Source organism: Panthera uncia, assembly GCF_023721935.1.
Source record: "Panthera uncia isolate 11264 chromosome C1 unlocalized genomic scaffold, Puncia_PCG_1.0 HiC_scaffold_3, whole genome shotgun sequence".
Taxonomy (NCBI): Eukaryota; Metazoa; Chordata; class Mammalia; order Carnivora; family Felidae; genus Panthera; species Panthera uncia.
The window spans coordinates 55,422,196-55,442,876 of NW_026057584.1; the positions used below are offsets into that span (position 1 = coordinate 55,422,196).

General features: G+C 34.2%; 1 protein-coding gene across 6 annotated transcripts in view; it reads right to left on the bottom strand.

Annotated features, from left to right (window-relative positions):
• AGPS (alkylglycerone phosphate synthase) overlaps nt 1-20,681 on the bottom strand; it is a 218,573-nt gene that overhangs the window by 129,220 nt on the left and 68,672 nt on the right. For all 6 annotated transcript variants that reach the window (XR_007454460.1, XR_007454457.1, XR_007454456.1 and 3 more), the window contains exons 9-11: nt 13,772-13,897; nt 11,162-11,270; nt 417-544 (exon numbers count right to left, since the gene is read on the bottom strand). Coding sequence is in view for 1 of the 6 variants with exons in the window: in XM_049615961.1 (XP_049471918.1) it covers nt 417-544; nt 11,162-11,270; nt 13,772-13,897 (363 nt within the window). In the remaining 5 variants the exon portion in view is untranslated. The remainder of the gene's footprint in view (nt 1-416; nt 545-11,161; nt 11,271-13,771; nt 13,898-20,681) is intronic.

Here is a 20,681-nt window from a genome sequence, read left to right on the forward strand (position 1 = left end):
TTTCTATATTTTTGATCACTGACAATCAGCCATTTATTTTAATTTCAATAAATGTCTTAGTTTAAGAAAAATTATATATTACTTCAAATTAATCACAAAATATCTTACCTAAAAAAAATTTAAGAAAACATAACATTCATTAAAGGCAGAGTCATTCAAAGCCATCAACCCAAGTATATACCTTACCTTGGCTTAAAATCACACAGCACTCTTTAAACCAAGAAATAAAGAAATAGCAACTGCACTTACAGGGATGATTTTACATTACCTTTTCATACAGAACTGGGGAAAAACCACATATATAACACAACTAAATATGAAGATTATATGTGACATACAAAATCAGTTACGCAGAATTTTTAAACTATAAATATATATGGGTGGGTTTTTGTTCTTTTTTGTTTGTTTGTTTTTACCTGTTTTGCAATTTCTCTTAAACAGGCTACTCCTTGTTCAAAATTAGGGAAAGCTACTGAGCCATACTTTTGGTATTCAGGGATTGGTCTGATTTTTATTGTAGCTTCTGTTATCACACCAAGAGTTCCTGAAAAAGAAGGGGGAATAATCCAATATATCACATGCCAATTTTCTAAGTCATATTTAAATCTATTTTATCTATTTATTCTATTAATTTATTCTATTCATATTTAAATCTATTTAATCTATTCTATGTGGGGAATAATGGCTACTCAAGTCTTTTTAGAAAAACAAACATTTTATAATTTCTGAAAAAAGTTTTTGGAATACATTTTTCTTATGTTATATATAAATACTTTAAGACATTTTTAGGTAACCCTTCTCCAAGGTTACTTTTAAATCATTTGAAAAGCATTACAACCTACTAAAAGAAAACAAATTTAAAAACAACAGGCTTTTATATCTCATATACATTCAGACAAAAGTATATTTTGATATTTGTGCCTACTTTTACTGTGAGAACAATTTACTGGGGCAAAAAGAAACCTCTATGAGAATTTAAAATGATAGAAGAAATTAGAGGGACTATTATTACCTTGCCTTTTTTCCTAAGAATTCATACAATGACAAAGGCAACACTGGGATGCCCTTGTAAAACAGAAAACAAAAAACAAAACAAAAAGAAAAAAAAAAACCCAGATATTTCAGAGACAAAATAGTTACTATAAATATCTAGCACAAGAGAACCACTAGTGAAACAAATGCTCTTTTCTTTATTACAGAGAGGAGAGATAAATCAAAGAGGAAAATAGCAAGTTAAATATAAACTATATTCTACATGATTTAAATAACTATGCTAAAATATTTGAAGAGACATGGTTAAAAATTATTATATTCACAATGTCACACTTTTCAAATCAGTGATTTCTGATGTACAAATGTTAGAAATTATTAACACTAGCAGTAAATTTTCGGAGAATCACAAAAAAAGAATAAAGAGGGAAATCTTTGAATTGGAGAAAATGACAACACTAGAAATAAATAAATAAATAAATAGTATCACAAAAAAAGCGTTCAATAAATTTATAATATACTCAAAATGTCAGTATAGAATACAAGATAGAAAACTATGAAACTTTTTACTATGTAAAAAGTAAATTACATTAGATCACAATATGTTCCTCACATATACAAATGACTGCCTATGGAGATAGCAAATATGACCCCATTATGACTTGTAAAATTACAGAAACTCTGCAAGTTTGGCCTGATTAGTATTTGAATAAAAAGTAGATATATCTTGTAAATTTTAAAAGATAACAAGTGACTAGACTTTATCTTTTATTTTAGCATCTTTATTGAGATATAATTCATAGACCATAAAATTCACCCATTTAAAGTGTAAAACTCAATGTTTTTCAGTATATGCATAGATATATGCAACTATCATTAAATCTAAGTTTAGAACATCTTCCTCACCCCAAAAAAGAAATCCCATATCCATGAAACAGTCATTCTCCATCACCCCCCCATCCCCACATACATACTCAGCCCTAGACAACCGCTAACTTCTATAAATTTGTCTATTCTGAATATTTCATATAAATGGAATTTTACAATATGTGTTTTTTTGTGACTGGCTTCACTTAGATAATGTTTTCAAGGTTTATCCCTGTTATAACATGTATTAGTACTTCATTTTTTTTAAATTATGAACTATTACTCCAATGTATACAGAACTCATTTTGTTTACCCATTCGTTAGTTGATGGGCATTTGGGTTTCCACATTTTTTTTTTTTTACTAGCTTGTCAATGTAATATAAAATGATACTACTCAGGAAGAGTTAAGATGAAAAAAAAAAAAGAGAGATGCAGAGGGCAAAGTATGGTGAAAGGGGCTGAGTTTCCATGCCCTTTCCAGATGCACCACCCTCCCAGCACTTCCATGTGTTAACCAACATGGAAGCTCTCCAAAACCTGCATTTTAGTGATTTTTATGAAAGCTTCATCACAGAGGCATGACTGATTGAACCACTAATTCAATGTTCAGTCCCTCTCCCCTCCCAGAGCTGAAAGTTCCATAGGTTTCCACATTTTGGCTGCTATAAATAATGCTACTGTGAATATATATACAAATCTACACACAAATTTTTGTGTGGATGTATGTTTTCTTTTCTCTGAAATATATACGTGAAGACTTTTTTCATTTCAGAAAAACCTGTGATCCTTTTCCATATAACAACACTGCCCTCATCTACCTTTTCCTAAAGTTACATTCCAGGCACATACCACCAAGATGTGGGAGAAGTGGGGAAGAGATTGGCTCACTTCTAGTACCCAACCTTAGCTGGTGGGGCAGAGGCTCTACTTGGAGTGTTACACTAATACTGGGATCCCAATCACCCTTGGCCTGGCTTGCAAAGAGTTGGTATCTTGCCAGGAGAAGCAAACCAAGAAGATGTGTTTTCCTTCTCTCTTCTCCCTAGCACTGAGCTACTAAAGCAGGGATGTCCTCAGAGAAAAGCATGCCATTGCTCTGCTGCTCCTCTCTCCTCCCTTCGCCTCCAGGATCAAGGCTCAGAGATTTTACAGGGGTGGAGGAGGGAGGGGGTGAGGGAACACAAACCAAAAAATAGCTCCTAATCTCTTTCCAAAGAAAATTACTTTGTTTGCAACACAGCATGAAGAAGTTCAAGCCTAAAACACTCTCAAAACAGTGGAGGATTTGGTAAAAGGCAACTGGGAGGACATAGGTTAATTTATTGAAAATAAAGGCAATATTGTAGGCCAGTTAATTTGCCTGTATAGAAACAGTGGGAAGGACCCCAAACATGCTCAGAAAAGACTCTCAAACACTAATCTCAGGAACTATCCCTGCTAAGGGATACACTTTAAAATGGGTGAATTTTATGGTATGTGAACTGTATTTCAATAAAGCTATTTTAAAATAACCATTATAACTTAATTCTCCAAATGAATTACAAATGAAACTTCAGAGTTATTTCCTTAAATAAGGAACTAACCATCATGCATTTTACAAATAGAAAAATTTTAAGAAATAGATATCTTAGACTATAGAAAGAGTCTAAGAGAACTTCTAAACCTTTGCCAAAGAGGCAAAAGGCTGACAGGTAAACCATTAATACTATGCTGTCTCCTCATCCACCAGCACAGAATTTTCTATCATACCTGTTCTTTCTTACCAATACAAGTAGTACTACTTTAATTTTTAATGTTGCTAATCTTCCTACTACTACAGTGACACCATCACTAAACTTATTTGTAATTCTTTCAACTCTTTTCAACATTTTTAGAAGCTTCTATAGCCTTGGAACTAACATCTGATGTTAAAAGTTCTTTCTACAAATAAATTGAAATTTGACAGGCATGTACTCCTAAACACAGGAATCATCTCCTCTATTTAATCTGACCACAGATTACAGAAAACCTTAATAAATACTTGCTGAAACTCAACAGTCACCAGATTGAAATTCATTAAGGAAAAGGTCAATATAAGCCTTGACTGTAGACAGGAAAACATCTATTTAAAACTAAACTCCAAGTTCCCAGGTTTTTGTGAAATATTTCCTTAACATCTGACAAGTGAAGCCATTTGAAAATATTTCTTTGAATTATAGAATATAATCTAAACATAACCTAAATATGACCCAGGAAAAAAAGCCAGAAACCATTTAAATGCCAATCAATGAGGGTCTGGTTAAATACATCGGTATACATTCAAGTAGCTGTCAAAAAGAATGAAGTGGCTCTAAATGTAATGATACTTACATGGACTCAGCTTTATAAAATGAAGTGTAAAGCAAAGAGTAGTAAACTCCTGTTTGTGTTTTTAAAACTGCATACATATATACTGATATACAGCAGTTAAGTGTTTACTCTGAACAAGGGAGATGCTTGGAAGACAGGGATAGAAGGCAGATTTTCCCTTGTACATCCTTCAGTACCTTTTGAATTTTGTACATTTGTCCATATTTTAATTTTGTACATGTGATTATTCAAAAAGTTGATTTTAAAATATATATGCCTTTACATTAGCAAACTTCCTTTAAAATTCTAATTCTACATCAAAATTCTAAGGTAACAGTGAAAAGTGACTATGCCTTAAACCCCTATATACCTGTACTGCCTCGTATGTAGTAGAGCAGGCACTCTGAAGTAGTAAAATCCACCATAACATTATAAGTTAGGTTAAAAAAGATGAAAATCAGTAAAATGAGACTGCATTATTGTAAGGTTAGTGAAATGCCTAAGGTGAGTCTCTGCAACTATCTAGCTATCAGCTCTACAGGGGGTCCCACTGTGAAAGCAAAATCATCCAGGTCTCAAACACAGTTTGAAGGAGGGCAGCTTCCATTCAGATTTACATTCAAATTAGCCCATCACAAATGGATATATCTAAATTCACTTAATCAAAAGGCTCATTTCTGTTCTGTTTTATTGTATTTATTGATTCTTTTGTTTTGGGAGTATTGTCAACAGAGTGATATAAAAGACTTGGACTACTTATCACTTGATTATATGTACATTATACCACTTTATACACTTCATATTTTATATCTACTTAGTATTATTACTTATAACTCCATGGCAAGATGACATCATAGAGGCTTATATATCATTCACTTTTCTTTCTCTTTTATCCAAAATATGTTGCAATAAATTTAAATATCTTCTGTTTTATAATTTTCAAATGTAATGTTTGTTCTCAAGAAAACTAAGAGCTTCAATTGCTACTTGATATAAAATGCAAGTATTTGGTTAAAGTAAATACAACCTTTTGTAATTTGAAAATATACTTTCAGGTAACTTCAGGACTAAGAAAATGGCAGTCATTTGATTCTGAAACTTCTCCCCTCTCTACTCCCCCCCCCCAAAAAAAAAACCCATAAAAATCAACAAGTAAAACAAAACCACAAATAATGCTGAAATAAAACCTTCTTTTTTTTTTTTTTTGGCTCTCGATCATTTTTTTTTTAATATATGAAATTTATTGTCAAACTGGTTTCCATACAACACCCAGTGCTCATCCCAAAAGATGCCCTCTTCAATACCCATCACCTCCCTCCCACCCCCCATCAGCCCTCAGTTTGTTCTCAGTTTTTTTTTTTAACGTTTATTTATTTTTGAGACAGAGAGAGAGAGAGCATGAACAGGGGAGGGTCTGAGAGAGGGAGACACAGAATCTGAGACAGGCTCCAGGCTCTCAGCTGTCAGCACAGAGCCTGATGTGGGGCTCGAACTCACGGACTGCGAAATCATGACCTGAGCCAAAGTTGGCCGCTTAACTGACTGAGCCACCCAGGCGCCCCTGTTCTCAGTTTTTAAGAGTTTCTTATGCTTTGGCTCTCTCCCACTCTAACCTCTCTCTCTCTCTCTTTTTTTTTTTTCCCTTCCCCTCCCCCATGGGTTCCTGTTAAGTTTCTCAGGATCCACATGAGAGTGAAAACATATGGTATCTGTCTTTCTCTGTATAGCTTGAAATAAAACCTTCAATACTACTAGGAGACAAAAAACACTCTGACCTTCACATTACCTGTGAAGTAGAAATAAAGCGAAAAAATTCCAAAAGACCTTCTACGGCCTTCTACTTGCTGCAAGTTTGTAAGGGTAGAAAATAATGGGAGGCTTAAAAGATTTCATAAGAAAGGGAAGAGGGTATCATAGGACCTGAAGAAAGCATAGACAGAATCACAGAAAGCAAAAGTGCAACAATAATGCCAAAATGCTATACAGGCCCTGGCTATGGAGAGGGGATTGAAAATGGGAGGAACCAGAAATGGCAGTCTTAGAGAAGCAAGGGGAGCATGATATTCAGAGAAGTGTGCTATTCCTTGGAGAAAAGGTAATGAAGGGAAAGTATAATAGAAAAAATTAAAGATCCTATAGAAATAAGAGAGAAAGAAGACGTGCCATCATGCCTTCTCCCACCAACAATACCACCATCCAAAAACAAGTAGCACAAAAGAGAGTAGGAGTGACAGAAAAGGACATTTCCAAACTAGGAACCCTTTCTAAGTAATAAATAGCAACAGAAAAAAAGCACGCCAAATCCACAAAAACTACTGCAGTAAGTCAGAAAATATAAATAAAAGCTTTTCTGCTAATAAAAAGTCTCTCCCCTAAACCAACCACGATCCTGAAGAAAAAAAAACCGTAAAACAACATTTCAAACTGAATTAAGTACTGTCAAGCAAGCATTTGGGGATATTAAAAACAATACTTGAATCAGAAATACAACATTAAAGGGGTGCCTACATGGCTCACTCAGTTAAGTATACAACTCTTGATTTCGGCTCAGGACTTGATCTAAAGTTCATGAGATCAAGCCCCATGTTGGGCTCTGCATTGAGGACGCAGAGCCTGTTTGAGATTCTCTCTCTCCCTGTCTCTGTCCCTCCCCTGCTCGTGCATGTGCATGCTCTCTCTCTCAAAATAATATACTTAAAAAAACACAAACACTAAAAACATAAATGGACAAAAAGCAAGAAGCAATGAAATAAGAGATGACCGATCTCAGGAAAGAAATAGAACAGCAGCAACAACAACACAAAACATATAAAAAATGAAGGCTAAGTTATAAGATATTCAAAGGAGAACAGAGAATAGATTCAAATGAAAACTTAATAAAGGGCATTGGAGAAAAGCAAGAAAATAACCAAGAGAAAGAAAATGAAATAAAAAGTTGAAAAAAAGGTCAGAGAAATAGGGGCTGAAATAGAACTTGTATCCCTAAAGAAGAAAAATCAAAACACTGGGAGAAAACCCCTAATCACTGACACTACAATATAAAAAAACCTTTCCAAAATAGAAGAAGACCTAAATATAAACACAGAAAGGGTCCAATGGGTACCACGCAAAACAACCTAGGACAATCAACTCTGATCTATAAAAGTAGTAAACTTCAATAATAAAGAACAAAATCCTCAGGACACCCAGGCAAAAAAAAAAGGAAAGAAGCTACAAGGCAAAAGAGCTAGCATTAGATTTCTTTAAAACAACATATAAAACCAGGCAGCACTGGAGCAGCATTTTTAAGAAACAAGGAAAGAAAGTGCAACCCATGGATGTTATATCCACCCAAGCTGTCCTGCTGGTATCCAGGTCAGAGGAAAACAGTTTAAAACATTCTAGAACTCATGAGATACACAATGTGCCCTTCTGGAGGAATCTAGTAAAGGGTTAGCTTTATTTAACCAAAAGGTGACTAGTAAAATTACATAAAAGGACCGATAGTAAGCATTTTACTTATTTCAACACAGAGCAAAGGCTAAAACAAGGGTGCGTCATGGGTTAAAAAATACAAATGTACTTTTAACCATTTTCCAAATAAAAGAGCAAGCTATTTGAAGTTACTAGTCAATTCCATACATCAGAAAAAAAAATGCAAAGCACTTCAGATGCTTTGACTATTTATTATAATTTTCATTATATTGATCACATTCTAGCATCTAAAATGGGAAGAAGCTGCTTGTTGAAAAAAATCATTATGAAAAATTCGTAACTCAAAACAAGACAAAAACGTTAAATTTAACATGGTTAGTCACATGTACAACTTAGTAGGATCAGGAAAATACATTTTTGAACGATAATACTTTCAAGGCTGTCATCACATGATTTAACTGTAGCAAGAAAAAATGTTTCCAAAGCTTGAGGAAAAGCTTATGACACCCTTAAGGCAGCAGGTTATTATTTAGATAGTTCACGATAGCAGATGAAAATACATATTATAAAAGAATTTGAACTTGTGATGAGCACTGGGTGATACAAAGAAGTGTTGAATCACTATATTGTACACCTGAAACTAATGTTATACTGTATGTTAACTAACTGGAATTTAAATAAAAAGATTAAAAAGATAAAATTCAAAAATAAATAAATAAATAAATAAAACTTAAAAAAAATGATTTCGCATAAATTTACTTTCCCAATCATGCTGTCTCCTGGCCTATATTAAGATGACTCTATATCCACATATAAACAGAGATGGAGATTAGGGACTATAAATACATTGGAAAGATCACTGATGCCAAAGTAACACACAGCAACAATAGTAATAAATTTAACATTTGTTGAGTACTTACTAAATGCTTATAGACTGCTTATCATAATCTCATTTAATCCTCACAAAAAGCTTATGAAGATGGATTCTTTTATTATCCCCATTTTATAGCTGAGGACACTAGCATAAAGAATTACCTAACTGACACAAAGTCACAGAAATGTAAGTGGTGGAACCAGGACTGAAATCCAGATCTGAAAGATTTCATGTTATGCTCTTAGATCAGTATGGCATTTTACATGTATATTTATAATAAGATCTCATTTAAATACAGTAATTTACCCTGCATATATGTTTAATAAATCATATTTTTTATCTTACTTTATTATTAGTTTACCTTCCTTAAATTCATACGATAATTTACTATTGAGAGAGGTAGTCCAGTCCTTTAGATCCAGTTTAAACTATTTTAAAAGGCATGAAAGACCAAATTATCTCTCCAGCCACCCTATAATCCTTTCCACTCTACCCCTAGACCTGCTGCCTACTCCACCCTACAGTTGGATCTTATGTTCCAGTTATATTGAAAAATTCACAGCTTCACAAGGCAGACATAGCTTGTTCTCACTTTTAAGTCTGCCATGCAGTTCTCTCTGTAGGCAACTCCCTCCCCACCTTATTCCCTCAACTCCTTATCAACCTTCAAGGACCGCTTTAGGTAAGGCCCCTCTGGAGAGGTCTTCTTAAGCACCCATCAATGCAAACTTTGTCTATATTTCTCCTATATTTACTTCTATCATACAATTTATCATACTGTATTATAAAGGTCAATTATTACCTGTGTCCTTTAGTGTGCCAGCATAATACCTAGCAACCAAAATTTTTAAAATACTAAGTGATGGAAGAAAAACAAAATGTTTGATATGGTTACCTGAAAAGATAATATATATGTATAAAGTTGACTCCAATTGCATCAACAGTATAATTAATAACAATCACTTTTGGTGCCTGGATGGCTCAGTCGGTTAAGATCATAACCATGATCTCATGGTTCGTGGGATGGAGTCCTGCATCGGGCTCTGTGCTGTCAGCGCTTGGGATTCTCTCTCTCCCTCTTTCTCTGTCCCTCCCTGCTCACTCCAGCTCACTCTCTCTCAAAAATAAACATTAAAAAAAATTATCCAAAAATATTTTTAAAAATACCTATCAGTTTTAATACCTATTTGTTATTCAATTTGACACCTGATAGCAAAAAGTTACATATTTTAGTTAACTTTTATTTTTTTTATTTATTTATTTTTTTTAATTTTTTTTTCAACGTTTTTTATTTATTTTTGGGACAGAGAGAGACAGAGCATGAACGGGCGAGGGGCAGAGAGAGAGGGAGACACAGAATCATCGGAAACAGGCTCCAGGCTCCGAGCCATCAGCCCAGAGCCTGACGCGGGGCTCGAACTCACGGACCGCGAGATCGTGACCTGGCTGAAGTCGGACGCTTAACCGACTGCGCCACCCAGGCGCCCCTTTAGTTAACTTTTAGATGTGTTAGTATGAAAAGTTGTAGAATATTTATCAAAGAATTGTATTATTTTAAGAGAATTTAACATTTTTTATTAAAAATGTAGTTCTATTGTTTCATAGAAGAGTATACTTATCAGAAAAGGAATGAGAGTAAACTGTTGAGACATCTTGACAAAGGTTTATCATTATTATGAAAAAAATATCTAAGCTGTACCACTGGTCATCAAATCAATGGTGACCTCTACCATGTCACTGAGACACAGTTTAATTTTTTCCCTCCTTGATATTACTATCAAAAGATAAAATTTATGCCCTTTCACCTTAGTTTATTATAATTGCTCTCATATCCATGAATAAGCTAAATGTTTTGAAAGTCTATCTTTTTTTTTTAGCTTGTACCACCTTCTAAATTAGTAATGAGTTCTTCCATTAATTTAGAAATACTAGTTTTATCTTATTTCTCCGAATTTAAGGGATATCCCTCTCTACCATTCTACAAATTGAAAAATAAAGACTATGTTCATCTTATCCATAAAATTCACCACATAACAGTTAGTTTGCAATATAGAAGGAAGGTTAGTTTCTTCCTGATCAGTACAGGAATGAAATGTTTTGTATAAGATAAAGAACTACATTCTAGTTCACCCAGCATTAAGTAACCAAGCAAAGAATACTAGTTAAGTAGTAAAAACAAAAACAAACAAAAAAAACAAGTTTTAAAAGATATGTAAATCAACAGAATTGTAAATTCCACTTCTTCAAAGAATCAAATAGCAAGTAACAAAAGATACAACTATAGAAAGACAAGACACTAACACAATACTTTCTCAGTCCCTTCCCCCCTGATAATTCAGACAAGAATAGAGAATAATATAAAATTTTAAAGCAAACTATTTTAAATCTTAACAGCTACTCTTCCTAAAATCATGGACTGAAACGTCTAAAATAAAAATAAAATACCAAAAAGACTAAGTTATCTCTAAAACTATAAAAAACCAAAATGTAAAAGGATGTTTAATAAGATGTTCTCATAATAAAAACTACTATGAAGTACTAAATTAAAGTAATAAAACTAAAAAAAAATCACCTTTACATACATAAAACACGCCTTTCTTTCAAAGACCTTATATCACAATATCACAGATTTTCACAAAACTAGTCACTAACCTCTATTTTTTCATAATAAATTTAGTTATATTTACCTTCAGATCCCATGATGAAGTGATGGATATCAGGGCCTGTTGACATACGAGGTCCTTGACAGCTTTTTTCTATTATACCTCTAGGTGTTACCATTTTTATATGAACCACCTGTTTAATACAATGCACGATATAAATTCTACATATTTGTCAGTGAATGGTGTGTGTGTGTATACACACGTCCATATATATTTAAAAAAAACTCTACTTCTAAAAACATTGGATTAAGTGATAAATGATGACACCCTTCAGAATTCTAGTACCTTCTAATAATTCTTAGACTAAAAATAAGTTTTATATAACTTTAAAAGGGGGGGAAATCATTCTAATAATATTAATGGTTTGGGTATATTCATCATCTTAAAAAATGAAAAGCACTTTTCTTTAAACCAAATTTAGTTTGGTTTAAAGAACTAAAGGATGAAAAAAAATAAGCAATGGTCATATTTTAACAGGTTCATTCCTTCACTCGTTTAACAATATTTATGAAGCACTATTATTCACATCAAGCACTGATCCACATGCTTAGAATTCTAAGAAAAAATTTATTCTTGCCTTATTCCCACCCACAACTTATTTGCTTTGCCCACTTAGTAGAAAAGAGTGAAAAGAATGAAATATTAATTATGATCAGGTCAAAAATGGGATGAAGAGGGAGATGATGTGATTGAATTAAAGAGAAGAAAAGAGGGGTGCTTGGGTGGCACAGTCAGATAACCATCTGACTTCGGCTCAGGTCATGATCTCACCGTTCATGAGTTCAAGCCCTGCATGGGGCTCTGTGAGGACAGCTCAGAGTCTGGAGCCTGCTTCAGAATCTGTGTCTCACCCTTCTCTGCCCCTCCCCCACTCATGCTCTGTCTCTCTCTGTCTCTCTGTCTCTCTGTCTCTCCCTCTCAAAAATAAACATTTAAAAAATCAAAAAAAAAAAAAAAAAAAAAAAGAGTAGAAAAGAGATATGTGTGTAGTATAGGTCTCACACCACTAAAGAAGTAAGCATATTGAAGGGTCACTCAAAAATAGTTCCTGAGATCCAAATCAGGAAATGGTTAAGGTAAAATCCAACACATTTTTGCAATGCCTTTTTGACAGATAAACAAAAATAGTCTATTTATTATTTAAGGAACTGAGCAGAGGACATCAATAATTCACAAAATAAAAACTAAAAATCACCAATAAGCACACTTTAAAAGTTTACATTCAGAAGCAATTAAAGAAATAAAAAATTAAAAGACAAAAATATAAATAAAAGGTCCAGTAAAATCAAGATTCTCATAATGCTAGTGGGAATGTTGATTAACAATTTCTATGAAGCAACTTGGCTATAAAGACCCAAAGACACAAAAACATATAAACATCTTGATGCAACAAATCAAGCTCTAGGAACCTGCCCAAAGAAAGTGATTAAAAAGATGTATACTAAAGAAATTACTAAAAAGGATACTTTCCCCTTTATTTTCTACAATTTTAAAATCAAGAATAATTTAAACATTCAGTAATAGGGAGTTACTTTAATAAACCATGAATTATTGGTAAAAGAATTATATGCATTCTAAAAATAATGTGTACATCTATGTTCATTTATAAGTTAATATATTGATAACAGTTTAAAGAGTAGATCAAACACAGCATCATTCTTTTTTAGATTAAAAGCTAGGTATACGCATGCAAATAAGCACATTAGGATATGTGCTTATAATTTGTGATCTTAAGGATTTTCAAAAAAAGGATTAAAATAAATTACATGCTTTAGCAGTACTAAATGTTTGCTTAACTATGATAAAGTTTTTAACAATCCAATAGCAAAAGGATTAAATTCTCTCCTCTGAAATTGAATTTGCAAAAAAAAAAAAAAAAAAAAAATAGTGATTTCTAAAATATCCTCAATTAAAAAAAAACAAGGTAGTGCAAACACTTTAAGTGTTTATAATACACACTTAAAATAATTCTGTGCAGTGAATGCCATTCTACTTTACAGAAAAGGAAACTGAAATTTATAAAGGTGATCCAATTTGTACAAGATCATACAACTACTCACTGGAAAAGCTACAGATGGAACAAATGATACCTAATCCCTAGCCAGGATGTCCATAGTTAAATTATTCTCGCACTAATTCCAAGACCACTGGTACCAGATGAGCTAAAATAAAATGGGGTGCACATAAACCATTATTGGTGATACTGCCACCTACTAGGACCTTTTCAATCAGGCTCTTTAATTGTATACAGAAAACAATTTTTAAGAAAATTAAGTATAAACTCTCCTAAGGCACAAAAAGAGTAGCAGTGATGAGATCACCTAAATAGACTAAAACCTTGGTAGCTGAAGACTGAGGCTCCATGAGGCTTATAAAATAATATTTATACATTTTACAACTGATACTATGAAGCATCTACAAAGCTTAAATATCAGTCACTTGAAAAGGAGCACTCATAAATAATGACCACATTTATCTTTTAACTGCCTCCATTATACATAGTCAACTTTACTATAACCAAAAAGGGTATACTTTTGGTAGGGCTCTACCATCCAACTCTAAAAAAAAAAGGCTTTAATCACTTTATAATAATAGACTAATCAATTATTACATAATAACCAGAAAAAAATTTACCAGGTCCTCAATATTGCCATAGATATTCTTTTTCATGCCCGATGCCCGAGTAGATACCCATCCTCCCACAGTGCTGAATTCCAGGGAATCCGGTTCATGACCTGTACAATAACCACTTTCTTTAAGCTGAAAAACAAAAAAAATGTAATATTTTACTAGTGAAAATGATCCCATTTAACACAGCACTCAACACATTAACTCTTCACACTTTAAAATGTCTACTTGTCACTGGTATTTGGACTCATTAAAACCTATATAGAAAAAGAAATACTTTTATCATGCTCATCTAAAACAATTTTTAAGCTTTTGCCTAGTGGAAAACCTTACAAAACTGAAAAATGTGGACCAAAAGACAATTCCACAGGTTTGCTAGCCAATCTTCTTCATTAGATCCTTTTATTTTAAAATACCAACTACTCTCCCTACTTTGTTTTTAACCACAAAGACACAACTTAAGTACTTATGGAGATCAGATTATGCTTAAATAACTGCCAACTTCACCTAAACACTTTCAATAAATAAAGCACTTAATCTCCTGATCTCCCTACCCTAATATAATATGCAGCAGGCCTGCACAAAATCTAAGCAAATTGCCTGTACTTAATTCTCTCAAGGAGTCATGTGTTTTAATGTACAGCCATCTGGCTAGGTTTCCTGTATGTAATACCATCATTTATTTGTGATGCAGATCATGCATTCCTGTACATTAAATAGTCACTTGTTTCTCATTTTTCTATATTAGCTTGGCTTTGCCATCTGCACAGCACCTGAAGTTGAATGGATGCCCTTTACTGCAACACCACCAAAGCCATTCCACTGAAATCATTTTAAAGACTCAGCCATCTCATGTCAAATGGTACAGACACCACCATCTGCACATCCACTGTCTACTGCACTCAAGCCCATCAATCTGTATTGACCGTTTTGATAGTCATCCAGTTAAGCAACTGCTTCTATTTTTCAAGTAAGCCATGCAGAGATGTAGAATATGTCAGCTATGTTTGTATCTGTTAAGTATGGTGTAAAAGTTGTGATCCAAAGTGAGAGAACCTGGTAAGTTGCAAATTATTTATCTTTTCTAATTATTTTGCTAGGAAAAAAAGATTTAGAAAGACATCAACTGTTAACAGATTATTTTCACTAAATATTCAAAATGTTTATTTAATTTTAAGAGGTTATTAACTACTCACAAATAAGGAGCTTAAATACATGAATGAACAATTTTAAAATGAAGATTATCAGACTGTTATTTTATATTTCTTTCTAGTTCCCAATCTATATTTGTACTATTTACTCTCAAAAAAAAAAAAAAGACCACTATTACTCAATTTTTCTGAAATTAGAAGAAAAAGAAAAAACATTCATAGAGTGCCAGAAGCCGAGCTCTCCAACCAGCCTGACGGCAGGGCCCGGGTGTGGACGGATCGGGACTGCAGGGCGGCCCACCCACAGTGAAGCTTCTCGTACTCCCGCTTTTATGTAATTTGGCCTTAGTAAAAGTACCTGGGGAATTGTCTGTTGGGGAACTGCCCTCGACAGGCCCCCTGAGAAAGAACCATTGGGGAAGGAAATAAGGTTCCGCAAGGAAACTGTGTGGCCCTACATCTAGCCCTTGCCACCCCCTATAAAGACTCCTCTACCTAAAGGAAGGATAGCTTCATATATTTCCCAGCCAAGGAGGGGACAAATGGATTTGATTTGTGTATCTATGGGCACAAGTTACTCCAGCCCCTAAGCCCACTTGGCCCCCAGGAGGCATTCCAGATGATGATTGAACCTAGTGGGCTAAAGTACAGAATGGTTCATTAGTTCCTAGGTGCATTGTCTCTCTGAGAATGCATAAGGTGTGGGTTCCTAAGGCCCTCTTGGCCCCCTCCTGGCACCTCGGACCAAGGCGAATACTTTTGTTCCTTGAACCACAAATGGTTGGGGGAAACAACTAAGAGGTCATGTCCCTATAACTGTTCCACTTGAGGTGTTGATAGATGACATTTCATGAAAACAGCAAAGCAAATGCTCTATAGATTATAGATAAACGTAGATACATAATGAAAATAAAGTAAGAAATTAATCAATAAGCAAAGGGCAGGAGGGAATGTTATGAGAAAATAACCATGTTATTCCTTAAAGGGTGATTACACATAGGAACATTTTTAGAATTAGGTAATGCTAGAAAACATAGATGGCGCATGCTACAAGGAAATTGCTAACAAATATAATGCCACGTTTGCCACAATAAAGCGGCCTGCTTTCATAAACAACACACTGCTGTTGTCTGTGTCCATTTTTATTTTTGTTTTGTTTTATTTTCACTTTTTCGCCAACGCCGTTCATCCTTCGGGAACCTGCTGGAGCTGGACTCCGGCAATAGAGCACTTAGATGTCCTAAGCACTAAACAGGGAGTTTTCACATATTCTCATGACAAAATCTCCACGTTACCTACACCAAAGCAAATTAAATCTATACTGCTTCTGTAAGTACATCAATATTAGATGTACTAATAATATGCCTCCTATGTCTGGTAGGCTAGTTCATTACCTTCTCCAATTATAAAGTCATGTAAAGCTATGAAATGAGGATACAAAAAAGAAAGAAAGAAAGAAAGAAAGAAAGAAAGAAAGAAAGAAAGAAAGAAAGGAAGGAAGGAAGGGAGGGAGAAAAAAGACTGTCTCTATGCTCAGGGAGCTCTACCCAGCACACCATTTTAAATCTACTTCTTTAAAACCTAACAACCTGCCTACTAGGTAAGTGAATAAGCGAATGGTTAAGAAGCTGAATTTGAAACTTGTCATTTATTATTATGCTTCCCAGAAAATTTGCATGCTACAGTACACTAACAAGAAACAATTTTTGGCATATAGTTAAGTGCTTAATTAATGGTATCTCTGACCATATACATTCAGCCACTTCTTTTAAAAGTCTGTGCCTTTGCTGTCTTTGTTAATGCCATTAGCTGCTAAGAAAAGTCTGAAGAAAGATTTACAGATTTAATTCATACAGTTAACCAAATATCCTTTTTTTTTTTTTAATTTTTTTTTTAACATTTATTTATTTTTGAGACAGAGAGAGACAGAGCATGAACAGGGGAGGGGCAGAGAGAGAGGGAGACACAGAATCTGAAACAGGCTCCAGGCTCTGAGCTGTCAGCACAGAGCCCGACGCGGGGCTCGAACTCACGGACCGTGAGATCATGACCTGAGCCGAAGTCGGATGCTTAACCGACCAAGCCACCCAGGCGCCCCCAAATATCCCTTTTAAACAGAATCACCTCTCCTCTCCATCTGTATGCCATAAAAAGGAATAAGAATATTATCTTACTTCTGTACCCCATTCATTATTAAGACAACAAATATTTACTGACTCCTTATGCTCTAAGGCTCAGAAATATTACTAAGAGCAAATCCTAGATTGTAGAGCTTGTTATTATACAGACAAAGAAGGGAACTGAAGTTAACAAGAAACATAATTAAATTAAGACAGAACAATTAGAAGTGTAATGAAGAAACTAAAAGTACAGCAGGGACATCTGCCTCTACCCAAGTTGAAGCAAAAAGGAACTAGATTTACCCTCTCACATGAAAAAAACAAAAAACCCCAAACAAAAGTCTTTAAACACTGGACATGAGGTAACAAAGGGCTGCTTATGAAAAAGCAAATAAAGGAAACGAACACTATGACTGTCCCTGGCTTAACTCCCGGCTGCAATGCAGAGAAAGGGAATCCAGGCACAACTCTGGAAAACACTGTGAGGTGAGGAGATGGGAGTTTGGAGTTGTGGAAAACCAAAGCATTAGAATTCACAAGACAAAGTACCAAAGAGAAGAGAGCAGCACAGAGAGAACCCTGGAGACTGGCAGATGGTCCCCCTCAAGTAGTCAGCAGAGCAATGAAAAGCACATACAAGTGAGGAAACTACACAGGACCCGAGGAAAAAATAATCCAAACTGATTAGAGAAAAGTACCAGGACTCATACAGGGCCAGAAACCTGTTCCCACCAGCCTGACTTGGAATACTTTTCCTTCACAGAACATGAGGTAGAACACCCAGGATGGTCATTCCTCAGTAATGAGGAATGATTAGTCTCAGATTGAGCACTTCTCTGAATCCACCTAAAAGATCACAGAAGCAATAACTAAAGGATCAAACTATTTCCAAATAACTACATCCCAGAAAAAAGCTAAAAAATACTTTTTATAGAATTGAAAAATATCTAAGACCTAGTAAGAGAATATTCATGATGTCTGGTACTTAATAAAAAAATTACATACAAAGAAGCAGGAAAACACAACCTATAATGAGGAAAATAATCATTATGAGGTGAATAATCAAACCAACCTAGAACTAACAGAGATGTTATAATTAGCTGACCAGGACATCAGAATAGTTATTTAACTGTATTCTGTATGTTCAAAGAGTCGACACAGAAAACACAGAAAGACCCAAATTAAACATCTAAAAAAAGTAAAAAATACAATGTTAGAGATAAAAAAAAAAAATACACTTGATGGGGTTAAGCGTAAAACATACTCCACAAATAAAAGATTAGTGAACTCTAAGACATAGCAGAAGAAAGTAAAGAAAAAACTGAAAAGAGCAGCAGTGAGCTGTGGAACTTCAAACAGCCTAATGCATGAGTAAATAGTCCCTAAGGGTCAGGTAAGGCAGGGAGGGACAGATATTTGAAGAAATAATAGCCAAAAATTTTCCAAATGTGATGAAAACTATAAACCAAAAAATAAAGGAAGCTCAACAAATCTTCAATATAAGAAACACACAAAAAACTACACCAAGTCCATCACAATCAAAATATTCAAACCAGAAATAAGAAAATCTTAAAAGCAACCAGAGGAAAAAAACACAGAATGTACATACGAACAAAGATAAGGGTAACATCTAATTTCTTGTCAGAAACAGTAAAGTGAGACAAGAGCGAAGCAACATCTTTATATTACTGAAGGAAAAACACTGTCAACTTACAATTCTACACTCAGTTAAAATATCTTTGAAAACACAGGTGGTGACCTCGAACTAATAACCAATTAAAGCAAGATTACAGGATACATGATTTATACACAAAATTCAATTGCTTTCCTATATACCAACAAGGAACAAGTGGAATTTAAAATTTAAAACATAATACCATTTACATTAGAACCCCCCCCAAAATGAAATACTTAGGTATAAATCTAACAGATGTGTACAAGATCTGTGATGAAAACTCTAATGAATAAAATCAAAGGTTTAAATAAATGAAGAGATATTTCATATTCATGGAAGATTCAACATTATCAAGATGTAAGTTCTTCCCAAATTGATCTATAGATTCAGTGTAACAATCCCAATCAAAATCCCAAGTTATTTATAGATATTGACAAACTAATCCTAAAGTCTATATAGAAAGGCAAAAAAGCCCAGAATAGCCAACACAATTTGAAGGAGAACTAACAGCCAGGAAGTAGACTGACACTGCCCAACTTCAAGAGTTACTACAAAACTAAGGAATCAAAACAATGTGGTTTTGGGGAAAGAACCAAAAAATAGATCAATGGAACAGAACAGAGAGCCCAGAGATATACTTAACTGATCTTAGATAAAAGAGCAAAGACAAGGGGTGTCTGGGTGGCTCAATCAGTTGAGCATCCAACTTCGGCTCAGGTCATGATCTCACAGTTCATGAGTTCGAGCCCCACATTGGGCTCTGTGCTGACAGCTCAGAGCCTGGAGCCTGCTTCAGATTCTGTGTGTGTCTCTCTCTGCCCCTCCTCTGCTTCATGCTCTCTCCCTCTCTCAAAAATAAATAAAAACATTTAAAAAAATTTTTTTAATAAAAAAAGAGCAAAGGAATACAATGGAACAAAATAGCCTTTCAATAAATGTTGCTAAAACAACTAAACATCCACATGCAAAAAAAGAAATGAATCTAAAAACATCCATTACAAAAATGAATTCAAGTGGATCATAGACCTAAATGTAAAATGCAAAATTATAAAACTCCCAAAAGATAACAAAGAAGAAAACTGCAATGAACTTGGATACGATGTTTAGATATAACACCAAAGACACAATCCGTGAAAGAAATAAGTGATAAGCTAGACTTCATTAAAATTAAAAATGTCTGCTCTGCAAAAATAATATAAAGAAATTATAAGAAAAACCACAAGCTTGGAAAAAAAAGATTGCCAAAGATAAAAATAATAAACCCACCTGATAGAAGACAGTTATCTCAAATAATACAAAGAACTCTTAAAACTCAACAATAAGAAAACAATCCAATTTAAAATAATGGGCCAAAGATCTTAACAGACCTCACCAAAGATAGCAAATAAGCCATAAGAAAAGATGCTTCACATCATATATTCTTAGGGAAACAAAAATTAAAACAACAAGATATCACCTATATGAACGGCCAAAATCCAGAACACTGACAACACTAAATGCTGATGAGGACATGGAGCAACAGGAACTCTCATATAATGGTGGTGGGAATGCAAAATGGCACAGAGCCTCTATGGAAGACTATCTGGTGGTTTCTTACAAAACTAAACATACTCTTACCATCCAGAAATTCTCTACTTTGGTATTTACTCAAAGGAGTTGAAAACTTATGTCCACATAAAAACCTGCACACAAATGTTTATAGCAGCTTATTCACAAATTGCCAAAACTTGGAAGCAACCAAGATGTCCTTCAGTAGGTAAATAGATAAATAAGCTATGGTAAATTATTCAGTGCTAAAAAGAAATGAGCTATCAAGCCATGAAAGGACATGAAGGAACCTTAAATGAATTATTACTAAATTAAGGCAGCCAATCTAAAAAGGCTACATACTCTATGACTCCACCTATAAGACATTCTGGAAAAAGCAAAACTATGAAGATAACAGAAAGGTCAGAAGTTGCCAGGAGTAG